The sequence below is a fragment of the Idiotropiscis lumnitzeri genome, chromosome 17 (assembly GCF_059441095.1).
Source record: "Idiotropiscis lumnitzeri isolate Australia: NSW breed Sydney's pygmy pipehorse chromosome 17, RoL_Ilum_1.0, whole genome shotgun sequence".
NCBI classification, from domain to species: Eukaryota; Metazoa; Chordata; class Actinopteri; order Syngnathiformes; family Syngnathidae; genus Idiotropiscis; species Idiotropiscis lumnitzeri.
This window is the reverse complement of record NC_142407.1, coordinates 14,092,722-14,112,585: the sequence shown is the minus strand read 5'-3', so window position 1 is coordinate 14,112,585 and position 19,864 is coordinate 14,092,722. Positions and strand designations below refer to the sequence as shown.

At 44.2% G+C, this 19,864-nt stretch overlaps 3 protein-coding genes across 7 annotated transcripts; 1 reads left to right on the top strand and 2 right to left on the bottom strand.

Moving 5' to 3' along the window:
• Nucleotides 1-151: 151 nt before the first annotated feature.
• LOC148320420 (dual specificity protein kinase CLK2-like) lies at nucleotides 152-13,757 on the bottom strand. Of its 3 annotated transcripts, XM_088280143.1 has the most exons (17): nucleotides 12,907-13,757; nucleotides 12,526-12,813; nucleotides 12,172-12,433; nucleotides 10,540-11,031; nucleotides 8,882-8,991; nucleotides 3,511-3,587; nucleotides 3,346-3,437; nucleotides 2,910-3,033; nucleotides 2,764-2,830; nucleotides 2,526-2,639; nucleotides 2,166-2,332; nucleotides 1,950-2,044; nucleotides 1,749-1,878; nucleotides 1,340-1,422; nucleotides 1,131-1,210; nucleotides 826-916; nucleotides 152-754 (listed from the first exon to the last, which is right to left on the bottom strand). In XM_088280143.1, exons 5-17 carry the CDS (start codon nucleotides 8,968-8,970, stop codon nucleotides 602-604), a joined length of 1,362 nt encoding a protein of 453 aa, XP_088136269.1. In that variant the 5' UTR covers nucleotides 8,971-8,991; nucleotides 10,540-11,031; nucleotides 12,172-12,433; nucleotides 12,526-12,813; nucleotides 12,907-13,757; the 3' UTR covers nucleotides 152-601. The 3 variants fall into 3 exon arrangements, with proteins under 3 accessions (XP_088136269.1, XP_088136270.1, XP_088136271.1); XM_088280144.1 differs by lacking the exons at nucleotides 8,882-8,991; nucleotides 10,540-11,031; nucleotides 12,172-12,433; nucleotides 12,526-12,813; nucleotides 12,907-13,757 and adding an exon at nucleotides 5,213-5,340; XM_088280145.1 differs by lacking the exons at nucleotides 8,882-8,991; nucleotides 10,540-11,031; nucleotides 12,172-12,433; nucleotides 12,526-12,813; nucleotides 12,907-13,757 and adding an exon at nucleotides 5,213-5,322 and having other exon boundaries at nucleotides 3,516-3,587.
• LOC148320419 (rho GTPase-activating protein 24-like) lies at nucleotides 7,559-13,958 on the top strand. Of its 2 annotated transcripts, none has more exons than XM_088280142.1 (10): nucleotides 7,559-9,020; nucleotides 9,513-9,626; nucleotides 10,600-10,807; nucleotides 10,891-11,023; nucleotides 11,128-11,201; nucleotides 11,557-11,678; nucleotides 11,752-11,968; nucleotides 12,193-12,455; nucleotides 12,542-13,142; nucleotides 13,476-13,958. In XM_088280142.1, the coding sequence occupies exons 1-10, from the start codon at nucleotides 8,969-8,971 to the stop codon at nucleotides 13,738-13,740; spliced, it is 2,049 nt and encodes a 682-aa protein (XP_088136268.1). In that variant the 5' UTR covers nucleotides 7,559-8,968; the 3' UTR covers nucleotides 13,741-13,958. The 2 variants fall into 2 exon arrangements, with proteins under 2 accessions (XP_088136268.1, XP_088136267.1); XM_088280141.1 differs by having other exon boundaries at nucleotides 10,600-10,816.
• A 720-nt stretch (nucleotides 13,959-14,678) lies between these two features.
• On the bottom strand, nucleotides 14,679-19,641 carry LOC148320418 (putative monooxygenase p33MONOX). Of its 2 annotated transcripts, none has more exons than XM_088280172.1 (9): nucleotides 19,491-19,641; nucleotides 18,871-19,051; nucleotides 18,707-18,764; nucleotides 18,456-18,631; nucleotides 17,964-18,078; nucleotides 17,751-17,878; nucleotides 16,985-17,088; nucleotides 16,716-16,888; nucleotides 14,679-15,884 (listed from the first exon to the last, which is right to left on the bottom strand). In XM_088280172.1, exons 3-9 carry the CDS (start codon nucleotides 18,729-18,731, stop codon nucleotides 15,664-15,666), a joined length of 942 nt encoding a protein of 313 aa, XP_088136298.1. In that variant the 5' UTR covers nucleotides 18,732-18,764; nucleotides 18,871-19,051; nucleotides 19,491-19,641; the 3' UTR covers nucleotides 14,679-15,663. The 2 variants fall into 2 exon arrangements, with proteins under 2 accessions (XP_088136298.1, XP_088136299.1); XM_088280173.1 differs by having other exon boundaries at nucleotides 14,679-15,881.
• Nucleotides 19,642-19,864: the final 223 nt, after the last annotated feature.

The window sequence follows — 19,864 nt, the reverse complement described above, 5'->3', positions numbered from 1 at the left end:
ACATATTGACTTAAGTGTGACTGCAGGCTGCAGCGGCGATGTAATCTAATCAGGCAAGGCAGGTACTCGGACCTAATTCGGTGTTACTTGCCATTTCGGAGCGGTCATGCAGCACAGGGGGAAAAAAAAATGCACAAATAGGATATTGTGATGAAACCGACCAAAATGGCGCATGTTTATTCCCAAACAAAATGATGGACAAAAAACAAAACACGCTAATGTCATTTGGGAACAGGAATGATCTCCATCGTGACAACATTCAGTGAAACAAAAAAACAAGGAGCAGTCTGAGGTAGGATGCATTTCTAGCTACAGCCAACCCTCGTCAAGTTTGCCAATTGCTATTTGTAAACTCACCAATACACCCCCAATTTTTTGGGGGGAGTAGGACATAACGAAAACCTTGTGACGTATTCATTTTATTTTGATGTTGACCATCCGTCTATACTGCAGGGTTCGACATTAACAGGTGGCTCGGTGGCCATTACGTGATTGTGTCGGGCCACGTCAAGTTCACCGACGCCGGCAACTTTTTGTTTTTGCTATTTATGGCTGGTCTTGGTCCCTTGCCCAAATAGTGACGGTTGGCGGTGTGTGTGTGTTAGCTTCGCCTTTGTTTAGTCCATCTGGCCGCTTCGAAGAACGGGTGCCACAGCGCCTCCTCCAGGGTGATGCGTCGACCCACATCGTACTCCAGCATGCAGGCCAGAAGGTCCAACAGCTGCCGCTCGTCCTCGCTGCGCCTCGGCAGGCTCTGTCGGAAAGAGACGAGAGCTGCATCACTTTCTGTGTGACTTCCCGCCTGACTTTGCGTGTCCAGCGTACCTTGAGAGGCTTGCAATGTTTCCCGACGTATCTCCCCGAGGAGCTGTGTTCGTCCCAGTCCAGTCGCCCATTGAGGACGTAGTGCTGCTTTCTAAAAACAAATAATATAAAAGGGGCTAAATGCAGAAGGTGACCAGATGTCCGTTTTTCCCTTGACATTGTTTTGGAACCGGGAAAAAAAAACAAAAAACACTTGAGTTCTTTCACTACACTGTGGCTCGGGGTTATTGTGCCATTTTAGTGCCAAGGGACAGTGTTGAGGAGCTTCATTTCGACAAGATTGGTGTTCCAGTGTTCTGTGGTACCTGCTTTGTTTCAGCATGTGTGGCGGGATGGGTCCCAGGATCTTCTCCATCATGGCCAGATGTTCCTTGCTGTCATGAGTCTGGAACAACACACATGAAGAAAAAAGCACTGAGGATTTTTTGTGAGTGGTTGAGTTAGTAACCGACAGTGCCTCCTGATCACAGGTTTTTGTGTACGCGTGTGTGTGCGTGTGTGTGTGTGTCCATACCGGGAATAGCGTCTGTCCGAGGTAGTACTCCATGAGAACGCACGCCAAACTCCAGACGTCACAAGACTGATTCCATCCTAGATCTGACCACAAAGGTTTCAAATATGACCAATGTTAGAAGAAGGAGCAGCACAGCATCCATCGAATTAAAGTATGAAATAATGATGTAAAAAATTGTAAAAAAAATTATCACAAGTACAATATTATAGAGGGTTATTTTTAATATTAAAAAAACCCCCAATAAATTAAAAAAAAAAATTTGTGGAGGGGTGCAACCGATTAAAGGAATTTCCATTCGTTTCAAAAGAGAACGATGATTTGAGTTCCCTTTTTTTTTTTCTATTGCAATGAAACCCAAAAATCTCAAGGCACCACTGTGCTCATGCGCTCATTTTTTCTCGTCTTATACCGAGTATGATTTCTGGAGCTCGATAGTGGCGCGTCGACACCAAGGATTCGTGATGCCCGTGGTCGAAAATAGCAGTGCCGAAGTCCACCACCTTTACATCCAGACTCCTCATCTTCCTCTCGTTGAGTTTCTGACGATACAAACGTTTTCACTTCAGGTTTTATTTCAGCGTTTAATTGCTAACTACGGGGAAGCATTTACCATCTGGTCGTTGTACGTCATGTCATAGTCGGAGCAGACAAACAGGATGTTTTCTGGTTTCAGATCGGTGTGGGTCAGCTTATTGCGATGCAGGACTGGAAAAACACAAAAGAAAAAGCCTTAAAAGGGAACCTATTAAACCCAATAATTGGTTCTCTGGAGTGCCTGCCTACCCATCAAGTGTGAAATAAACCTTTTTTTTTTTTTTTGACTCACAGCTGACGGCTCGGAATATCTGGAAGGCCATATGTCGGATCTGCTCCACGCTGAATGGCAGGAACTGGTTTTGTTGGAGGACCTCGTAGGTACTGAGTCCCAAGAGCTCGAAGACCAGACACACGTGGCCTTGGTACTCAAACCAGTCCAACATCCGCACACAGGCACTGGGAAGAAGACAAGGATGAAAACGCATCATCTAAAACCCAACATCAGAACTCAGTATACGGAATTGAGTCATGTCAAGCCATTTAAAAAAATATGTTTCTTAGGTACAATCAAGTGTTCTTCAAAAACAAGACTAACTTTATTCCTAAAAATAATGTTTAACATCATAGCCGCGGGTACTCGTCAACTCACAATTTGTTGTCATCGTCCAAGGAGTTGATCTCTTGCAAGACGGCGATCTCACACTTGGCCGCCTGACGGAAGCTTTGGATGTTGCGCACAATCTTCACTGCCACATGCGTGCCTCTGAAACATGAATGAGCAAACACATTGCTGATAACACAACAAGTGCGTGAACTGAACCTCGTTAAGGTTTCACCTGGAAGAGGAACAATCCATTTTTAGTTGAACGAGAACACATTGAACTTACTTGTCTCGGTCAATGCACTCTACCACTTTGGCAAAGGCGCCCGCTCCCAATGTGGACACCACCTCATCTGGGAAGGACACGGGGACATTTATGACGTGACCGACTTTGAGGGACATCAGAGATAGAAACAACGGAAAGCCACGTACACCGTTCCTTAATCACCAGGCCGACGTAGTAGATTAGGTGACCTTCCTCTTCATCGCAGTTGCCGCTCTCGCCGGTCGGACTCGTTTGAACCTCGTCGTCACCGTCAAGGCGACTGGACGCGAGCTGAGGTGGCGATGTTTCAAAGTTTAGAATTATAACAAAGTCTAGCGGTAATTCATTGGGTAAAACTGGATAAAACACACAACAAATGCGGCAGTAGGTGACAAAACTGAGAGGACCGTGAGGTGCCAGGGAAATACACGGTTTCTGTTCACTTGGGAGTGCTCCCAAATTTGGTTTTACTGTAGCTAGCGAGGTTTCTAATCAGGCCGTTACAATTTTTGAAGTTTAAAAACCTGACCTGGCATCCACGGCAATCACGGCCTGTCACATTTTTAAAGGTACCACTCAATGCCAACCAAGAATATTCTTTACAGAGTTGTGATTCTGTGTCGTGCAGTGTTGGTCGCCACGTTCGCTGTTCTTCATCTCAACTTGGACGGAGTCTCTTTTGGCCTCATTGCGATCTACAAGACAACACAAATCAGAAATCAACTGGCAAAATAATCGTAATAGGTGATCAAATTAATGAGGAAATACCTAACCAAGAACCACAGTCCTGGTCTTTCCTGCCCATGGTGCTGATGCGTGTGGGTCGTGTGAGCAAAACCTGCCGCCTGGATGGGTATGAAAAACACATTTTTGAGACAGCTAAAATGGAAGACAAAATCATGACAGACATATTATTCAAACACGGGGCAACTCTTGTCCACGTCCAATGATGGAAACAGGACAAGCAGATGTTTGCAGCTTGTAACGTACACCGCCAATCTGGCCGACATTCTGAGCTCGCTGCCGAGCCAAAGTTGTCACTGGCACTTTCAAACACTGATTCCAGCATCTCTGTTTCCATAGCTATTCATAGGCCAACTGGCCTCCTTTTTTTTTTTCTCTGGTTGCGTTACTATGATGCTTCCACACACCCCGGAGATTCATGATTTTCGGTTTCCCGCGATGCTGAGAGGATAACGTGAAACTGCGACAGTCCCTTTGAGGCAATTAGGTCGGAAGGGAAGTCACGGGACATGGCAACAAACTTTTAGATTCGACACCCTGGAAGCATCATGAACCAATAGCGCATGAACAGCACAAAGAAAATCGATATAATTACCTACTTTTAACAAAAGATTTTTTTTTTTTTATGCTTGAAGCCAATAATGTGACTCAGAAATCAACAGAGCACAAAACGGTGTCAGCGGCTGCAGTGGCGGGCTGTAAATCAGCGGCGAGGAAGACTCTTAGCGCTTGTCAACATGCAGGATTGTTGTCACTCACTTAAGAGGCTGAAAGTCTCAAAGCTGCTGCCAGGGTGTCGAGTGTAGCAGGTGTCGCGCGGATTAAGTGTCTAGCGTTTCCACGACTTCATTTCACATTTTATTGCCTATAATCCTTTTCAATTGGACTGGTATGGCGGTTCATGTTCTTTTTTTTTTCCTCTGTAAATTTAAAATGGTAACACAGAACTCAGGCCTCAATTATAGGCCCACAGTAATTCTTCAAATAATTTTAAGCAATATGTACAGTATGTTAACCACAGCTGTGATGATAGGAAGGTGTCAGTCAGAGACTTTTGAGTCAAGTCGTCTACTTCTCCCTGTTTTAAATTAAAGCAACCAAATAATTTTGGTGGCTGACTTCCAAGATGGATTTTTTTTTTATCCAATTTACACACATACACTTAACAGTGCCTGGTTATACTTGAAGCAAAATGAATTTAATCCCAATTGAATTGTGCACTTATAAAAAAAAATCTAAGTATTTTTAAACATAAAATATATAATCGTAATAAATATTTTTTTTTTTCATTTTTGGGGAATTAAATATTGTCACTCAGTTTTTGAGCAAATTTAAAACATTTTTATTTTGACACTTAATTTTTATTTAATTTGTACAGTACAGTTATCCATCCATTATTCGAGTCATTTATCCTCATAAGGATTGCGGGCGTGCTGGAATTCCTCCCGTCTGTATGTAATTTAAAATTCTATTCATTATTAAGTTCACAATAAAATGAAAAAAAAATCAGTTAGATTTTGTACAGTTCTCAATTATAATCAAATATTTGCTCATTTTAACAAGGGATAAATTACTATTTTGTCACATTGAAACAAATTGAACAAGTTGTCAACGGAAAATCTTATCATTACTATCTCTTATCTAGTTTAAGGCATTTTCCACCAAAATTAGCCTTATATAGAAATTTTCTGCTTTCATTCAGCCTAAAAATATATTTTTTTCTTACCTTAATACGACAAACGCTGCACGAAGGCTGCTAAGTTGTGTGTGCGGTTGTTATCTGGCTGCGTGTTCTTTGGGCTCTACTTGTACTTTGTTTTGTCTCCAGTCCCCCCCCTCCTCTTCTTCCCACCAGGTGGAATGTGAGCGCCGAACGCCATACGGCCTGCCAAAAAAGGAGGTATGGAATTGCGTGACCAGTGCAATAAAACATGATGTTCTTCGAAAAAGCAAGACGTGGGACATTCCCTCGAAACACTTCACCAGTAGTAAAAGTCACACCAGCTGCAGTGAAACGAGACACGGGTCGTAAGGTGGAGGGTGGCGGGTGATGGGGCGGAAACAACCCTGCTCCTGACCCAGCATGGGCTCTTCTTTCAAAAAAAAAAAAAAGTCTGGCCTTTCTAATTTTACAAGCAGATAATGCTTTTGTGATGTAAAGGTACAGATTGACACCGAAAATGTCAAGACGTATCACTCATTTAACGACAAACACCGAAAATAATCCATTCATGCAAATTTCATGTGTCATCCTATCAGAACATATATGGTTGAACATGTTGTAATAGTTAACCTTTTGGTGGATTCACATCTGAACATTGAAACAAACATACATAGGTTAAAAAAATGGTTAAGGTGAGTTGGTGCTCCTCAGGGTTCATTTCTATGTCCACTCTAATTTACAAAAAAGTAAAAAAATTTTTAACGACGTGACTAGCTTCTTATCAGTATGTGGCACAAAAACAAACAACCAAGCAATGTTCCTGCTTCTTAATTGAGGCAAGTCAACACCTATCTTTAGCTTTAGCGGCAAGTGAGCAAAGCAACAGCACCTAATCGAAAAAGTCAAGCTAAAATTAACATGACAACACCATTGGCTACACGCAATCTCACCGCCGGCCAGACGGCGGAACAATTTCCAGCAGCTGCCTCACGTTCCGGTGGTGGGAGGGAACCGTTTGTTATTAGATATGGGAATTATGATGGTTGCGTAACATGCTGAGGGAAGAAGTTGACATGAAATCCCACCGGAATGACATGAATCGAGTCATGTCATATGTTAATAGAAGTGACAATGAATGAATGAACTGTGGAATTTGCTAACACTGATCCACAACATTTTTTTTGTGATCAAATGTTGGCTGCAAACGTAGTCCTCTTCCATCATCGAATCATGAGAATTGAATTCAAACCTTCCATTGGCTTCATGTTTTCCCGCGCATGATTCATTCATTCAATTAGCGAGAGGAGGCGCTTCAATATTTCATTCATTGAAAAGCTTGTTACTCAGGCGCACGCAGAGTTATGTCGTCGACGGGGCGCTAGTCAGCGCCGTTTGTATCGATGGACAGCTGTTAAAGCTCTCGGCCGAGATTAGAAGTCGGCGAGACCATCGATCAGGTTCGATATACAGTTCGTCAATTGGCCTGCTCCGGAGCTCAACAATAATCTTCGGGGGCTGCCGATAACGTCCTCATCGAGTGTGTCATTTTCACATGAACATTCTGCTTTTGCACTCTTGGCATTTGACTTTTTATTGAGGCATCTTTTTGGACCTGGAAATCCATCTTGTGTCCCTCAGGGATCCTATCAAGAACCACTGTGCTTTTGTTCTAGGTAACAGAAGTTGTCCGTCAGATTTGTTTGACAGAAAATTACTCAGAGTAGGCAGAGTACTTTTTTCCTGTATTAGCTTACGTTGTATCTTGTAGTGTTCGTCAGCATTCGAGTCACAGTTAAATCTGAATGTGGGTGTTAACGGTTCTTTGTCGATGAACGCCTTGCAATTGACTGGCAACCCGTCTCGGGTGTGCCCGGTTTCTCTCACCCAAAGTGAGCTGACCTAGGCCTATCGAAAAGAAATGGTTGAAAGGTTCCCTCAATGGCGGCCTTTTCAAGATGTAGATCCAAAATGGGTCTCCGGGGAGTTTTTATCAGGGTGCCAATTATCAGAGTAGCCACACATTTTGTTACTGGTGGTCGTTAGAACATCAGTCAGACAAAACAAAATATATTGCGCTCAAGACGAGAGGGAGCTTTTTACAGTGAGTTCGAAAGTTGACAGGGACAACCAGTTTGTCTCGCTTTAATGTGAATCATGGTGACACTGTGTGTGTGTGTGTGTAGTGCTGCAGATATATCAGAGGCAGTATCAGCGCCAGATGATCTCTCTTTCTCTCTGCTGTGATTACTGGAGTAAAAGAGAGCGCTGCGTCGCAGAGAACCAATTTTCCTAATGCACTGGCACACATACACAACACCACGGTTATTGATGAGGTAAATGGGGAGGGGGCCAAGACGGGGCCACACGTAGTGCTGGGAAATGGAGAGAGAGAGAAGGAGAGAGGGAGGATAGTGGAAGGACAAGCTGGACAAAGAGAGAGACAAGCCGGGCAAGGAAGCAGTAAAAAGACGGGACGGGATGGAGGTGAGGGGAGAGAACCGCCAGATGTTCTAGGATGGGACAGGACATTCAGTTACGTTAAAAGGGGGGTTCCTTTTTTTTATGAGGGTACAAGAGAGAAAAATGTGCGACAATTTGCACGATGGACAGAATAATACTGCGTGAAGTAAGCAAAAGACAGACAGACATGAAGAAATGGCTTTACAAAGCCAAACCAGAACAGTCCAAAGGGGGTTTTGTCTACTGTGGGATTTACGCGTGAACTGGAGCAGCCCGAGACTAAAGAAGAGAAGGTTACACAAGGAGGACTCGGCACAACCAGAATGAAAACACTCGAGGAGCACGCCACTGACAGAAGACGCTGATTTCTGTTCATAGATTTCCGTTTTTAGGACAATGAGATGCAAGTTGGCTTGTGAGGTACTTTTCGTTTTCTACCAAAGGATTCCCAACTCAAGGAACATCCCTGAACCCGAAGAGATTCTTTTGCAACGGATACAACACCAAATATGAATACACCGTCTGGGGTTCCACAAGGAATCAAGACTGGAGTCTGAAGACTCTTTAAAAATCTTTTAGGTTAGAATACCGCAGACGTTTTTCCGGATTTTTCTGGGACTACCCGGTTCACTTCGAGAAGAACATGGAAAAGTTCAAACATCCACAGGGAACTCAAACTGGAGGTTTGAGATCTAAAACTCGGCATTCAATTCATCCGTGTATTTACACGTTCCATGCTATACCTGTTGATTTTCAGAGGAACATCTCCTGGATCAGAACATCTCTCTTTGCTAATTACCCACAAGTAGCCCTGAAATTCTAAATCAAAACTCTCTCACAGTCACACATCGTACAGTTCTAGAATTACCAGGATCATCTCTTGAACAATTTGGAATCCGTGGTTCAAAGTTGACAACCTTCTCAAATACGCCAAGATCGAATTTTTTAGTATATTCTAGAATTTCCTGTCATCTACCTGGAATCCAGTTTTTATACGGTAATAATGGATGGAAGGTCAAAGTAGGTGCTGAAGTCCATCCCAATTAGGGGACGACACCACCGATTGGTTGCCAGTCCATCACAGGATACGTCGAGCGGGAATTGATCACCATGCCAGCTGAAGATGTCAGCGACATGAACCACTGAATCATTTCCAAGACCATCCATCCAGTTTCAGGGGCTATGGTAGAAACCAAAGTCGATCTCACTTCCTCTAGCCTAGCGTGAATGTTGAACCGGGACGAGGAGTGCATGCAGCTAGAGGTGGCATACCTTAAAAAGGGCGCAACTTTCTGCACTTGAGTGTCGAGAATCACGATTACCGCAGCAACGGGCAAGAGTGAGTGGGTGTGCTGCAGCATGGGACTCAGCTGTTTCAAGTCCTGGAAACATGACAGAGCAGGCCTCAAAGGTGACATACACACACAAACAACATATTAAGCCGACCAGATCATGTGTGCGTGTCCTTGAGGTAAAATGATGGCTCAGGGCTTTGAAAGTTCTGAATTTGACTTTGAAGAGGAGAAAGAGTGAAGGGGCGAGACGGCAACTGGTGTGTGTGTGTGTGTGTGTATTAAGTGGTTGTAATGTTTGCTGTATTTTAAATCTTAAATACAGGTCAGCATTCCAAATCATTTTTACAATGGCCTTACCTGGATGAATAAAGGTCAGAAAAAAAAAATCAACTGAAAGTCACTGAACTGTGTCTTGACAATAATTGAGATGGTTGGAGCCTCGGCCTCCTGTGATCTTATCTTTCATTAACATAATCAAATTTCCTCTTTAGCTCATTAAGTCGCCTCTGCTCTGCCGCTTCTCTTGGCTCGTCTTGAGAAAAAGATCTCACTTGACTGGCCTGGGACCGCCGAAACCACAAAAAGCATGTTTGGCTTGCTGTGCGCAGGGAACAGAGACGTGTTGGCCAGCCCGGGCTCGTATTTCTTCCTGTCCAACAGCGCCGGGCAGGGGGACGAGTGGTTGAAAAGCCTCAACAAGGGAGTCTGGATTCCCTTCACAGGTAAACAAAATGAGCTTTTTAGGATGCTTGTTTTCATCCTACAACTTGGACTGAATGTGCTTCACACATTGCTAAGCAAAACGTGAGTCCAGCCAGTCTTGCCACAGATCAGTAAATTCAGAGCAGTCTTTCTATGGGACAACAAACATCCACAATCACGCAGGCTAAATCAATACAGTGTGACTTCAAATGATGAGTGACCTGACTTGGGCATTTTTCGTGATATTAGCTGACATTTGTCTGATTTTTCTTGTTGTGAAAAGCCTCTAAACAACGGCTCGTAGTCAATAAAAATCATCCGTGTATATTCTTCATCCTCTGCAAAAAACGACTAATATTACCGCAACTGAGTGAGCGGTTGTGACCACATTCGTGCATACACCTCTGAAAGTATTTCAGTGCCCCCTAGTGGACAAGGAATTCACATCAGGAGTATCACAATGACTTAAAGGAGAGGTGGGCCAACTTTTTGATTGGCGGGCCACAATGGGTCTTAAAATTTGACCGGGGGCCCGACCAGGAGCAGATTGAGTTTTTATAACCTCACTGAATTGGAGAAAAAAATATATATTTATAATATATATTTGAAAAAGCACAGAATTTAGAAAATAAAACTTTTAACAAGGTTTATTCATTTAATTGTTTTCAAGTTCGGCGGGCCGGATTAAAATGTTTAACGGGCCGCATGTGGCCCCCGGGCCATAGTTTGCCCACACCTGACTTAAAAGATGAAATCTGTTCATGCCATGAAAGTGGCAGTGCTATCAGTGTTTAAGAGAAAGTATGTGACAGCCCCAAGAACAGTCTGTGAGACCACCACATGCACAGGTTCCTACAGAAACATGCATTTGTCTTAGTCATGGGGGAATTTCACAGTAAAAGAGAAAAACAGTGGCAGAGTCATCGTACATACCCAGAGTTGTTCGGGATTGCTTTCATCAGTCACCGCAATTTATTTGTGACTTCGTGTTAGGTGTCTTTGGTCAGCGTCTGGAGGAGACGGTGCTGTACGAGCGTCGTTACGGCGTACGCTCAGTTCCGCTGGTGGTGGAGCAGTGTGTGGCCTTTCTACGAGAGCGGGGGCTACAGGAGGTGGGCTTGTTTCGTCAACCGGGAAGGGTCAGCTTGGTGAAGGAGCTGCAGGAGGCGTATGATGCCGGGGAAAGGCCCTCCTTCAACAGGTCCGGAGAGTAAGCCTCCAACCTTTTAGTTTGGATTTCAGTCAGTTCAATCAGCGCGTTTGAACAGTTTGAGGTGTTTGCAGTAACACAGATGTCCACACGGTGGCGTCCCTGCTGAAGCTGTACTTGCGACAGCTGCCAGAGCCTTTGGTTCCTTTTAGTCACTACCAGGACTTTCTACTCAGTGGCCAAAAGCTTTCCAGTGACCGCACGCAGGTGATACACTATTCAAAAAAAAAAACAAAAAAAAAAAGAAAATGAGTGAGAAACAGTACATTATGTGAAGAGTACAACAAAAAACTATCTTTGTGCATTCACAGGGCTTGGGGGAGTTGAGGAATCTTCTTCAGGAGCTACCAGTGGCAAATTTCAACCTTCTTAAGTTTATATGCCAGTAAGACTGACACAATAAATAACAATACTAGTATTTTGATCAAATCTATAAAAGGTGTTTCATAAAATCCTGCTGCTTCAGTATTGCACATATTGTGTTTGTATTACACTAATACTACAACTTGACACACGTCCCATATATTTTGATGGGACTTAGATATTTGGTCATTCTGAGACGTTTGCTGCTTCCATCGACTGGCAGAGTGTCAGAGTCTCCCAGTGACATTTTTGCTTGCAATAAAAAAATAAATAAATTGACTGAGCGACGTCTCATTACTCACAAAACTTGTAAGTTCGGACACAGGTAAGTCTAGGTGCCGCCGTCCTGATTGACACCTGGATTTTTCTGTGCACAGATTTCTCAATGAAGTCCAGAGTCACTCAAAGGGGAATAAAATGAGCTGGCAGAACTTGGCCACGGTCTTTGGACCGAACATTCTTCGAGCCAAAACGGAGGACCCAGAAAGCATCGTGGGAGGTAGACGTCAACTCACAAGGCTCACATGGTTGCGTTTTAATTCCAGAAAGACCTTTGAAGGATTGTGTTCCAGGTGCAGCACTCGTCCAGGTGCTGATGTTGGAGATGATCAGAGAGCACCAGTCCTTGTTTTCGAGAGTCGCTGGACCAGTTTCTGCGCACACAGCCAGAGGATTTCACGCCTCGCCCGTTGCTCTCAGACGACCACATCTGCACCAGCCCCCCTGCCTTCGCCAGATGTCACTACCGCTTATTGCTGAGCGATGCCGAGAGCCGGGACAGAGTACCAGGTAACTTCTAGTGTATGTTGTCAATACCTAGTTATTTATTCTAGACTTACTTTGTAATGTAATGCCGTTAAAAGTCACCAAGCTAACAATCAATATCAAGAGCTCAACTGCAGTTGACTTTACCGCTCTTGGTCGTGTCGTCATTCCCAGTGATTGAAGTAACGCATCCATATGACAGGAGAATTAGTACAAAGTACAGATACCAGTTCTACTTGTTCCTGTAGCTCTATCCCGTCGGCTGCAGCCATGTCTGAGGTCAAATCAGACCACAAGAGATTCCTGGGCCATCGCTACACCTCGTCCCATCCGGAAAACTGCTTCTTCCCGCTACCTTCCTCAAGTCAGCTCCTTCAGAACCACCACCAGGAGAAAACTAGAGATCAACACCAGCACCTGACCAGTTGTGGATCGCCCTCCACAAAACCGAGATCTGGGCACATGGGCTGGATGGAGGTCTGGAACGGTCTAGGAGAGGAAGGCGACAAAGGTGGCAAAAGTTAATACTCAATGAAGAGACAGTATCTAAATCCAGTCATCAAATATTTGTACTTTCTTACTTCCCACCACGGGCAGGCGGGCACCTGTGGAGTTCCAGTGTCACCCAGATTGCAGCGGCAGAAGCTGAGTGTCCCGGAGGAGCCAGTGGAGCCAGCAGTGAGGTGCAGGAAGACAGCACCCCATCCGATTATGACAACCTGAACAGAGCGCCTTCCAATCGAACCATGGAGGACGTCACCGGTGAGCATTTCGATCCTAACGGGGAGGGAAACTCCGGCGAAGAATCGGAGGAGGCGTGGCAGACAGTGGATGACTCCTCGTCGTGGTCCTCCTGTGAGGTTTTACCGCTGGACAAGAGCAGGGATGCGAAGGGTCGGGTTAGTCCTGACATGACACCAATGAGATCCCACTCAAGTCAAATTGCAGAAGATGACCGACACCTTGATGGTGATACAGAAAGTGAGCTTAACGGAGGATGTCATCTGAACACCCCAACATCTGGCTCGATCCTCAGCCCACTCAGTACCGGGAGCTCAGAGGTATTCCTCCCGTCTATTCCGCCGGAACCTTCAGCATCCGAGCCTCGGTCACAGCCCGATGAAGCTCAGTCGCTCCTGGACGAACTTCGACAGCAACTGGCCCAACAGAGGACCGAGTACCAGGCCAGGATACATAGGTACAAAAATACGAATCTTGATGACAACATTTATCAATTTGAAGTAGAAGCTCCCCTGATACAAACTGTTGCGAACGGGACCAAAAACACAATGCCCCTCCTCTTATCGGCACCCTTCCATTGGGATGCCTAAGGGGTACATTTGTTTTTGGATACCCAACGCTTCTGCCAACACCCAAGTGACCTTTGTGGACACAGCACAAAAGACTGGTTGATATCCACAAACTAAAGTGAAGCAACCATTCCCGCTTGGTAGCAAACACGAATCCATCGGATCTGACCAACACAACAAATGCTCAAATTGACGAGAACCTTTTTGCACTCTTGCCACAGGTTGGAACGCTGTAACGACGCCCTTGAGCGGCAGGTGGCGGCACTACGGGACCGCCTGGAGCGGCAGAGGCGCAGCCAGAGTGCGGCGGAGATCAAGATCCGGGACGTGGAGCGGGCCAGGGCTGCTGCCGACCGCCGCAACTCCATACTGCAGGCGGACATGGAGCTGTTTTTCCGGACGTACGGGAAGATTCCAACACGGGAACCGAGGGCTGAGGAGGGTCTTAGAGGAAGAATGCGAGAACGCATCTTAAAGAGTCTTTGAGGATGGCGGGAAAGAGGAAGAATTAGTCATGTGGATGATGGACACGGGTGTCACATCCAGGTCCACAAAGTAAAAAGCCTGCCACAGTTTGGCTTGAGCAAAAGGTGCTCAGCCGAAGTGAGGCAGGGTTTAACGTTCTGGACCTGAATTTGACAACTCTTGAGATGCATTTAAGACATTTGACCACGGTTCTCACCAACTAGTTATGATATGCGAAACAACACACGGCAAGTCTGTTCATTTGCATGAGTGACCTTTTACAATAAAGGACAAAAATACAAAGGTTTAGTCCCCCCCCCCCTTTTTTTTTTTTTATTAACGCAATATTGACTTGGAATTCATCAAGACTTTTTATCAGCAGTGCTTTGGACACAACGTTCACTCTGACCAAATCCTACCTCATCTGCAAATTTTCAAAGGAAAGACAAAAAGATTTTTCTGGGTGATGGAAACAGGGTTTATTCTCAAATTCAGTCAGAAATCATGTGCAGACATTAGAAAACACGACAAACAAAAAAAGGACACATACTTCCGTCCGTTTAAAGGAGGGGCGGGCGACATATGTAACATGGTTCACACAGTATATACAGCTGCAAGGGCATTTTTTTCTGGGCCTGGTGATGCGTTACATGGCAAAGGAGATGGAAAAAAGCGAAGCAAAGCATTATCACTCAACTCATTTGTTTGTTCACTGCGCAAAACGCTACAGCGGCTTCAACCATTTTCTTAAAGCCAGTACGGTCCATTTGTTAACTCATTCAGTACCAGCCATGTTAAAAAAAAAAAAAAAAAAAAAAATGGAACTTTGACGTCTTTATCCGTCAATGGAAGTAAATGAGTCAAGTACAATTCAGTTGTATTTAAGTACAACATTTTGGTCCAATTTTATGGAAATTTTACATGCAATATTGTCAGTTGGTGAAACTGATGTCAACTGTTTTTCTCTATAAATTTCCAAGGAGTGTTTTTTTTTTCTCTACGGACCGTGGAGAACTCTGCCAGCCTTTTAGACACGAACAAAAAGCCATCTAAATTTCACGGCTGCTGTTATTTTTTTCCTTCAAAGAGCCACAGCAAAGTAACAGCGACATCACTTATGCAAAAATAACGGCGCAATAACTAAAACAACAAAAAAGTGCAACTAAAGGGGAAAAAAAAATACCTTCACATATGACAACCATTTGAAGAATAGCTGCGATTAAGCCGTGTTGCTTTTTAGGTCTTTTTGACAACTTCAAAAAACAAACAGTAAACGTACGTGAAACATATTCACTACAGAGGAAATAAAAAGTGGAGAAGTGGAATATTGGAGCACGAGAGTCAGCCATTGTCCTGAGACAACATCTTTGTTACTCCAGTATACTTCATGAACATCTTATGGAATGATTAAGTAGAGCATGATGGTTACTATAAAGTGCAATGAATTAAAGGACATGGAAACATTATTAGCGGACTCACTTTCATAAGTTTGACTTTGCCCGACTAATATAAATTACCTGGGGACGTTCAGATAAAGACGGCGACACAAATTTGTGTCAGTTGCTTATTTAGGAACGGGCATATATTAGCAATCTATTTGCTAATTACAATAAGACTACAGCCTTTTTATTTGACAGACAGAGCTATAAAATGCCAACAAGGTGACAGAATGACTCTGCCAACACCTCCTTGTTGCCTGTTTTGAAAAAGTAGTTTTACTGCATTTGGATTTTCCTTTTCAGTGGTTACCTCCTCTGTCCTTTTGAGCATCATTAAAATGTTGCACAATCACTAAATCACAGATTATGTTGTGAATAAGGCGTTCCACCGTGCGATGGAGCTGCCATTTTGAGTAGAAAGTTAGCGGCCTGAAGTCTGGTCAGGGCGAACTGAGTTACCTCGCCAGAGTGGCAGCCAATTGGGTAACAGGACGGATTGTGGCATCTAGAACCCGGAGGGCGTGAGGATGTTCATGTCACGCGGCTTGAGCTTGTGCGGGCGAGCGCCCTGCCGCCGCCCATCCACCGTTGGGATCTCCATCTTGGGCGGGGTGGCCGCCTTCTGGGCGTCGGGGCCGTCAGCCAACCGGGTGGCAGCCTGTGACTTCATGACCTCCGCGGCGCTGGGCTTGTGGACGCCGCAGTATGCTTGCAGTGCAAAGCCTGCTGGGCAAAAAAAAAAAGAGGGAGAACGAGGATAATTGGCACATATTCACGAACATACAACCGAAACTTGAAACGGCAAACAACGAGCCACATGCTGCTTCACCAAGACTCAAGACAAAGACTCTCTGATTGCATAAAGCAGCCTGCGCTGGAAACATTGGATGAACAAAGACAAACTCTTAAGTGACCTACCCAAAGTCATGCGGCAGCAAAAGGCTTCAGCGTCGTCCCAGCACGCAGTCTCGCTCCTCTACTGCTCTTTGCGTGAAACTGATCCGTGTCTGTTTGTTTTTATACACAGCCATCCAAAATGACCGCTGGTCTGAAGGTCGACCTTTCACTCATTAACTCACAGCCCCTCTTTTATTTGCACTTTGTTTTGCTTTCCAATCGCATGAGCCTCGTTGCTCCATTTAGTCGTAAACAGACGGTTGTTTACACTGGCTCGGAACCTTGGCGAACGACGCACGTGCCGTTTCACCAAGTCTAACAGCAGCTACGTGATTACGCATGAAGCGGTCGAAGCATTCTGGAGTCGAAGAGGCATCGACACTTCTGAGTAGCTGTAATTAACCTCCATTATGACCGATACCACCATAGAGCACAGAGGACATTTTTACATCAGCACATTTCATTTTGGTACTAACGTGATATTGGTAACACTCATGTCAACCACTTTATTAACTGACAACTTCATTTTGCACTAGATGCCTTTAAAACAACACAGAAAATTCGGGAATGGACGGAGCATCTGTTGGTTCTAAATGTTTTTTGGTCATCTTAAGTTTTCTTTTTTTTTTTGTTTTGTTTGTTTATGCAAGCCGTGTTTACCTTGTGTTGAGGGATCGCTGCCCAGATCGGAGGTGGACTTGTGCACGAGCGGCCGTGGGCCAAACACGCCCCAGCGCTCCAACACACCTCCTCCTCCGTCACCTCCTACCAGATCCACGCTGCTGTTGGAGGAGCTCACGCTGACGTCCGAACTGGTGCTGCTGAACCAGCTCCTAAACAAAGCAAAGCAGAAATAAACGTGAGCAGGGCTGGTTACATATTAGCCTGGGTGATTTTGGGGGCACGACTCATTTGTTTTTCTGGCATACCTCCGCTGCTGTTTTGGGGAGGTGTGTGGCGTGGTGGATGGCGTGGACTGGGCAGATGAGTTCTGACGTTCCTCCCGGGCCTCCATGCTTTGGATCTGCATTTTCTACACCACAATGAAAATGTCATAACAATAATAATAACAATGTGACTTTATTGACATTGTTATACTATACAAAAAAGTCTTGACTATTAAAGGAAAAACAGTTGTGACATTACAACAAAGAATGTTATAAAAATATTTTTTAATGTATAAAAATCAGGTTGTTTTAAAAGAAAGTTCTGTTATTCATATAACAAAGGAGGATTAGTTCCTACAACAAAATTACGATAAAGTTGAAAATCTAATTAGCACGAGAGCAGTCAGAGTTCCACAAGAAAAAAAAGTTGTAATTATTGTGCAAGGATGTGTGTAATGTTAGGATACCACCAAACAAACTTGTACCATCATGGGTATAAAGTAGTATAACAACAATGAAGTCATAATATTCCAAGGAAAATGGTAATAGTGCGATAGAATTGAAAATGTAAAAGAAGACATCAAAAAGTTTATGAAATGAGAGTTCAAAAGCACTTAAATGTTTTGCACATATTTATATCGGACTCGTTGACTTCTGTTTAAACTTGTATGACACTCCATAATGTTGCATTGTTACTTAACATATTGCCTGTACAGTTAATAAAGATTTAATTAATCTAACTAATAATTAAGTTTGAACAGTGAGTATAATCATTGTGGTGAGTTTATTGATCAAGTGTGCGAGCTACCTGGAAGGATTCAGGCATGCGGTGGTGGTGCCTAGTCTCCTCTGCCGTGAGGCCTTTGTGGGGAGTGTAACCGGTATCGCTGAGGCCCGCTCTCTGCTCAAACTTGTACATGCTGTCGTGAGTCTGCTCTATAGGGAAAGAAATATATAAGAATATAAAATCATTGAAATGGAAGTACAGAAATATTTTAAAATGTGCTGGTCGTTTCCTTACTGGTGATGAGAGAGTTGAGGATGAGAGAGGAAGCCTTGGTCTTCACCACACTTGTGGACCTGGCGGGGGCGCTGTCGAACACGTTAGACTGACGCACTGCAACGTCTTCGTCTTCCTGGTGGCCAAACACATGAACCAAATTATGAAAAACGCATGCATATTTATAAGAACTGATATAAATAGAGCGCCATTTTATTGGCCATTGTTGGAATTTAGTCACCAATTAAATGCCAATTACTAATGAATAAACCCTTAATTAACTAAATATAATAAGGACTCGCATCCACGATAAATGCAGTCAGGAAAATGACGTTCCTAAAAAGGCCATGACATTTTTATATGATTCTCACGAAACAGATTTTTCTTTATTATGTCATGTCGGTTGAAATCGGTCTTCGTCACTCCCTCCGTCTCACGGGTCGGTCCAAAGCCAGGTGTATCGTAAAGTCTTATGAAGTAGAAGGACGTTGCATTGGATGGTTTGTGTCCCACCTCGGCCAGTTGGTTGAACTTCCTCTCTGGCACAATGGGGCGCCTCCACAGGTTGGTGATGTTGATGTCGTGCGGCGGTGTGGACATGGGCGCCTCCAGGTTGTCGTCGTAGCTGAGCGCCCGGCGGGTCATGCCGATGGGGAGCTTCATCCCGCCCATTCCGGAACCTTCGAGAGCTGCAGAGGCAATAACATGGCCATTCACTCCCTTTGTTCATAAATCTAAATGTCAGAATATTGTTGCTAACTCACCTGGTAAGTCACCTGAACCAGACATGGCTTGTGTACTATGAAGAGCAAAGATCAGAACCTGTGGGAACATTAGAGGTAAAATTTTTAATTACAAATCAACCCCACTTTCTGGCAGAAATTTATAGAAAATACAAAGCACGTGTGAAATATTAAAACTAACTAACCAGTGATTAGAGTAGCAGCAGAGAGCACAGGCTGGCAGTATATGGGCTCATCGCACCCGGCTGTTTATGTGCTGTGGACCGGGTTGATGGAGAGGATGGGGTTACATCCGGCCAGATAGGACACAAGTCTTCTGGCAGTGCATTGTGGGGGAATTATCCATGCAGGCCAGAGGAGGAACAACTGCAAAAGCAGGAGATCAAATGTCAACAACAAAGCATTTTTAAAAGACCGTGACCAACAACAAAAAAACACAGGATTTTCCTCAAAATAAACCTAGTTGCGATTAAAAAAAAGATCAAAAGGTAGCCGTGAGCAATATTCGACGTTTAATCGTTTAAGGGTGTTTCATCTTAAAACACTAGCGAACTTCAACGCGATTATTTTCCAATTAAACGACGGTTTGGGTGCATGTCATCGCTGCCGAATTGAAAAGTCAAATACACGCGTGCATGAAGGATAGAAGCACTCCTGACATGGAATATGGTGCTATCGTTCATCCGTAAAATTTCTGAACGCTGTTCATCTCCGCCAATTGCGGAACCAACTTCATGCTGAAGGACAAACAGATGCGACGCAAACTGTCGGGCGAAAATCTGCAACGACGAATTTCCTTTCTTACCGTAACGAAAACGGCGACTTTGGGGCGTGTGGCTATAGTGTCGAGTGTGAAACCCCAAGGACGATAGAGCAATTTGCGGATATATTGATGATTTGCTCGACCGCCATTATGCTGATTTAGTATGAAAATATTTCCGGGGCGGAAGGATGCCGTAACGTCATATTCTCGCGAGAATGTGTGGCCTTTTTTTGGAGTAAAGATCTATATTGCTGCCAACTTCGACGTCCTTTATTGTTATTTTTTTGTTACATACTCTTGTGGTATTATATAACAACGACGTCCGAAAACTTAATTGCTTTTTGTGTGAAGTCACGGTACGTCTAAAACAATGGCTCTTTAGCGACACCTAGTGGTAGATTTAGCACATAATGACG